At 37.9% G+C, this 6,314-nt stretch overlaps 1 protein-coding gene across 1 annotated transcript; it reads right to left on the reverse strand.

Annotated features, from left to right (window-relative positions):
• Positions 1 to 3: 3 nt before the first annotated feature.
• Positions 4 to 4,323, reverse strand: tmem97 (transmembrane protein 97). Its single transcript, XM_044031491.1, has 3 exons — positions 4,151 to 4,323; positions 3,911 to 4,055; positions 4 to 1,276 (listed from the first exon to the last, which is right to left on the reverse strand). Exons 1-3 carry the CDS (start codon positions 4,262 to 4,264, stop codon positions 1,017 to 1,019), a joined length of 519 nt encoding a protein of 172 aa, XP_043887426.1. The 5' UTR covers positions 4,265 to 4,323; the 3' UTR covers positions 4 to 1,016.
• Between the last annotated feature and the right edge of the window lie 1,991 nt (positions 4,324 to 6,314).

The following is a 6,314-nucleotide window of genomic DNA, read 5'->3' on the forward strand; positions in this document are numbered from 1 at the left end:
TTCTTATGATAATGTGGATGGTGTGGATTTGTTTATTGCACAGTAGTAATAGTAACGCACTGTTTTACAATTTACTTCTCTTAAAGCACCAAATCACATCACATCTCAAGGCACTTTAAAAACATCACTTTAAAGGAGAGAAGCAGAGAAGTTGAACTATAATTCTAGAGAGGGTATCTGCTCCCTGAACCCACACTAGGACCTGAATTTGGACACAAATTTGCAGACATCTTTGGAGTTCATGTCTGAAAACGGTAAGCCATTCATCGACAACAATAGGTTTACATTTTAAGGTATTATAGGGAAGAATGTGCTCAGTAAGGACCTTGTGTAACTTACAAGACACACGACATCTCCTGTGGAGTTACCAGAATAGAAATAACATTGAGTGTATGTGACACAAATATGAACAGGTTGGATGTTCATGAGTGTAAACAGCTTTAGAGAGAGCAAAGTCATCTATCAGGATACTTCCAGCTCTTTGAGATATGATGGGGCCTGATCATTAAATGTAAAAACATGTCATGTGGATTTCTCAGGGGACCAATTAGTCAGAGAAGTTTAATTGAGTAATATGGTCTCTATCCAGTTCCTGCTAATACTTGTGCTTCAGCATTTAGTGGGGACTAGTTTTATCTGATTTATTTAGGTATTTTTAAATGTAATTTTTTTTTTTATGGTTTGGCTGTTTTATTTACTTTTATTAACGTCATCCACCCTGTTATTGTCTTGTGTACAATACGACAGCTGGGGGTGGCGGTGGGACTTCTTTTTTTTAATCTGTATGTGTGTGTATGTATGTATGTGTATATATACATGTATATGTATTTTTCTCTTTATTTTATAAATCTCTTTCTTTCTTTTTTTTTGAACAATGGCAGTTTCATCCTAATTATAGTGTTACAGTGGATACAACTAATTCACAGATCCACCATTATCACACACAGTCACTCAAAGAAGTAGAAAATGATCTCCTAAACTCAGAGGATGTGAGACCGGTGCAGTCTGCTCCAGTGTCAGTGCTTCTTGGACTTAGCCGACCTGGAGGTGGAGTTGTATGTGGAGGACATCAGCATAGTGAGGAGCAGCATCACAGGTATCAGCAGGTACGGAGCGTAAATGGACACCAACCACAAGCGTTCGTGCATCGTCTGCGGTCCAGGGTAGGGCTTCATTGGGAAATCATAGAAAAGGATGTGGGCCAGGATTGGGACCAGTGTAGTGGCCACATGTGTGGAATACACGATGGCAGGAGTCCTGATCCACTTACAGCCACCTGACAGGAAACATAACACAGAGCATTTAGGCTGCTTTTTTCTATTACTATGTTAAAACATAGAGTCTATAAGAATGTGCAATACAGAGTGTCTTAAATCCTTTTTTTTAAGCACAACCTAGACAATCTGATGAATTGTATATATTCGATATAAACACACCTGAACAAAAACTATTCAAAATGTTTAATATCAGATTGAATTTGCGAAATTTGGAAATACGTCACAGTTCAACGTTCCCTTGAAACTGAAAGAAAAAACTGAATATCACTACCTAAATGCGATATAAAATGAATCATAAGTTTGAATTCAACAACACACAAGAAGAAAAAAGCCTGAATGTGTGACCTATAAACACACATGTCCATATAAGGAGTTGTGTATTATTCCCACAGCAATTTATCATGGGTGCACCTGCGGCACAGATCCGTGGGTTAATGATTAAAAGATGTTTAAATCCTAAAATCCTTTTGCAGTCCGACAACAATTTGAATCAAAACTCAAATGAACACATACATGAACAATGAAGGGCTCCAACTGGGACTCAAAAGGCAGAGTACACCCAGCAGTCCATCACAGGGCCAACAACCATTCACTCTCAAATGTACACCTATAAAAAGGCCCTTGGTTAAACCGGGATCAGAACCATCACCTTCTTGCTGCTGCAGGTCAGAACAGGGTCAAAGAGAGTCTGTGTGTCAATGCTGGCAGAGTTTCAGATGCAGAGAGATCGACTCGAGTCTTCAACAGCAGTGGTTCTCAAACTTTTTATATAAGTACCACCTGAGAAAATATCAATATCTGGAAGTAATAACATAATCACCAACGTTAAAATACAGTGGTGTAAATAGACCGCGCAAAGTCAGCTATACAGACTTTTCATGTTTTCATGTTCTCTCTCGTCATCCTCCTCTTCCTCACATATACTTCACACACTGGTATAGTGAAATTAGATTAAGTTGGAGCAAGGGATAAGGTGACTTAAACATTTATTAAATGTTTATGTATTTTTTTGTTATTTGTTTCATTTTCTACAAACTCTGGGGCCCGTTGAACGAAACTAGAATAAGGGATCGAGCCGTGCTATGTTGCTTATCCTGGCTGAACTTAGCCTCAAGTCGGTTGCACGGAAGCAATGGCGCATACGTTACCATGGCGATTTATTCTTTGCAGAACAACAGGATATGTTAATCCTGCTGCTCAATCCGTCAAATGTTAATCTGATCAGAAATAAACATGTTTTAAACATTCATGATCGATTTGGAGTTTTTTATTAACCTGCATTAAAATACTACATTGGTTACATGTGGCTCAATGTTATTTTGATTCTGTTTAGTCTTAAATGATTACATGAAGACTGATGTTGGTATTTGATTAAAACGTTTTTATCGTGATATATATATATACATACATATATACACATATATATATATATATACATACATATACTGTATATATATGCAGTTGTTGCTGTTGATGATTAGAAACAGCTGAGGTTGCAATTATATCACTCAAAAAATATCAAATCAAATTATTCAAAAATACTCATTCAGTCATCTGTGTTTGCATGACATTGTTGATTAATTATCTTGTGACTGTATCCAAACTTAATCATCGCAGATGATCTGGCAGGGACTACTTTACGATTATTTTTGCAGAACTGTGATAAAGTCAGTGATCATGCATTTGTGATTTCGCTGCATATCAATACATGAAACTTTATCTTTCATTTAGCTGGTGACATCTCTCCAGTAACTGTATGCAGAACACCCTGTAGCACCTCCTAGTGGCCATAAACTGTTATAACACAAATTTCACTCAAGAAGAACATTAATGGATAATTTCACAAATAATCATGCTCTCTTCGTCACAGTAGGAAAACTCATGTTGTGTTACAGTTTTCTGCCGTGTGATTGGTCATGTGACTGAACACAGATCCACACCAAACGTCCTCCAGGAAACATGAAGGAGATTTTACACTGCAAATTGAACTAAAGAAAAATGCAGGCGGTAACTACAGTATTTAAATTGCAAATGTAATGATGTCAGTGGATTGATTCTTTTTTTTGAAGTTTTATTTGTAGAATACCATTTTTTTTTTTAAATCTAGGACTAAACTGGGATGAACTTAGTGTCATAGGATAAGACTTTCTTTCTCAGATATCCTGGATATCTTAATTCTACTTTTGAGCAATAGGCCCCTGGTCAAACTTCATACCCTGGTATTTACAGCAGAATAGTTTTTCTACTGTTTTTCCACCAGAGGAAGCTCACATACCACTGGTGGATCACGTACCACAGTTTGAGAACCATGGATTTAAAGCAAATGAGTCACAAAAGAAGACTATTGTGTGTTGCACTGAGCTTGGAACTTTGTTACATTGTGTATTTCCATGTTTTGGATTTTACTAGTTGCTTATAATATCATTATTATTAGTAGTAGTAAAATGAGTGTGATAACAGATCCTGCTCCCTCTCTCTCTCACACACACACACACACACGCGTGCGTGCACACGAGCCACGTCGCCCCAAGTAGGGCGGGACTTTGGTCAACTCTAACCCAGACTGATAAAACAAATAAGTTTTTTAAAGTGGTCGTTTGCATGTGAACTGTTGTGTGATGTGGCAGACTGACCTTTAAGGAAAGCATAGGCTGCAATGGGAAAGAAAGGCATCTGAACCAGAGCCTCGCATAAGATGAAGGACTTGAACCAGTGCGGAGGATCCAGCACCATGGGATCCCTGAAGTCCTCAGCATACCACCTCAGCAGATCTCTGAGCTGCAGGAGAGAGGGAGGACAAGTGCGAACACCACATTTAAGAAGACACTTCACAAATTCCCCTCACAAGCGTCCGCAGCAGAAGTGTCACTCACCGGCTGAGGATACACATGTTCCGGCAGCAGCGCCTGCAGGTCGATAAATAACGTGATGGGAATGTGTGAGGCGAAGTAGAAGAAGAAGATGATTTCTAACACACGGAGAGACATTGTTTCTCTGTGATTGTGAGTAAATGACAGGTAATGTGTGTCAGCAGATCTGAGCCGTAAAAACGCGTGTTCTCAGGAACGATCCCATTGGCTATCACAGGGAAATGGGGGCGTTCCGGGGGCGGAGCAGACGCCTCAAGTCGCCTCTGATTTGTCAAAACTCTCTCTTTATTGATTGGGCCACAGAAACCTTGAATAGAGTTTCACACTGTTCAAATTCATAAACTGTGAAGGCATAAAACCCATCTAAGCTTAACAAAACAAAAAATTCATATTCTTTTCTTCTTTCAACTTTTTAAACATTTAATAACTTTTTAAACATAATTTATCTTAACTCCAGATTCCCCACGACCCTTAAGAGGATAAAGCGGTAGATAATAAATTAATGAATCAGGAAGGTGTTTATTTAGAATATAATCTGCATTTATTGTTATTTGAGTCTTTAGCTATTACTTCTTAGACATTAGTTATTTATCAATAATCCCATAATAACCTTTCAGCATAATGTGTGCTTGTAAATTTACATAATTTGGGAAATATTGGTCATATTTGGAAAATCATGCAGGAAAATCTTCTCTTTTTCAGGTCTAGAGGTTAGATTAATCTATTTCTAACATAATTGTATGTACATTCAAAATCACAACAATATCTGAAATCAGTATTTATTTAGCTTCAAAATAATAATACTAATAATAAAAGCAATGCAAATGTTAACAAGGTAATAAAAACAAATACTTAGACCATAAAATTGTAAAGGCAAAAACACAAGCAAATGGACAAAGACAACACCCAAGATAAACAGGCACTAAAACAGGTGATACAAAGACCAGTTTAAATAAGTGGGTTTTTGGGTGCTTTTTAGAAACTGTTACAAAGGCCACAGTTTGCTACTCAGGTCACCAGCCTTTGAGAGAAGAGAAGAAAAGATGGCCAATTTACTGGATATGGAATTCTGCTTTGGAAGAGGTCCACATCAGAGTCAAGTGTGCTTGTCCCAGAACTCTAATAATGTTGACAAATATTGATAATGTCCTGCAGAGCAACCAGTGTTGTATGTTACAGTAAAGCTGCCAGATGGACAGACTTAACATGTTATAAACTTCAGTAGCTACTTATTTATTGTGGTCAAGGTTTCTCACCATTTGTTAGAAGTCCACACTTTTGGATTGGAATGTGACATGAAATATTTATCCTTTAAATGTGATGAACTCTGTCTTTGTTTTAAAACCACAGTGGTTTTGCTGAAGGTTCTTGTTGAAGATCCACCTCTTCACTTTGGCTTTGGCTCAGGTTGAATATGGGCTTCTTGATTTGGTGTGCATGTGGAATGACAGAATGAACATGCAATTGTGTATGTCTTTGTTTTCTCTCTTGGTGGTTGTTTTATCCTGTTTTAATCCATTTAATTCAATGCCTGGTCAAGCCTGTAAAGCACTTTGGTCAGCATTAGCTGTTTTGAACATGCTATATAAATGAATTTGGCATTGAAATTAGCTCTGTGTAAAGAAGCACAATTTGTAAGACAACGGGAGGAAAATTAATAATTTATCACTTGTTTGTATGTTTATAATACTCACCAGTGTGACACCGTGGGAAGTGAGGACATAGCACAGAGACGGGACAGAGATCGACAGCACTATGACGTCATCACACAACAAGACTGCTTTAGCTTCAGAATGCTAACAATGTTGGCTGAAGTGAAGTCTGAAACAAACCACTGAGCCTTTAACACGGGACTTTGAAATATACGTCATTTCTGACACAAATGAGACATTATAAACTGAGAAATTGAGATAATTGACTAATTAAACGGTATCTTCGATCGCGCAGGAAGATTGAATGCGGAACTAATGGAGCCATCTGATTGGGTATGATCTGGAGGGCGGGACATCGCATGAATGATTGGCCGAAGTTGGAATAGAAAAGCTGGAACCAGATCAGCAATGTGGTCCTCTACTGACGCTTGGTGGACATTTTGTAGAACTGCAGTTTCATAAAATGAAATAACAATAAGACAGTGGTTACCAACCAGAGGGAGGAATAAAGAGCT

Source organism: Solea senegalensis, linkage group LG8 (genome assembly GCF_019176455.1).
Source record: "Solea senegalensis isolate Sse05_10M linkage group LG8, IFAPA_SoseM_1, whole genome shotgun sequence".
In the NCBI taxonomy this organism is placed as follows: Eukaryota; Metazoa; Chordata; class Actinopteri; order Pleuronectiformes; family Soleidae; genus Solea; species Solea senegalensis.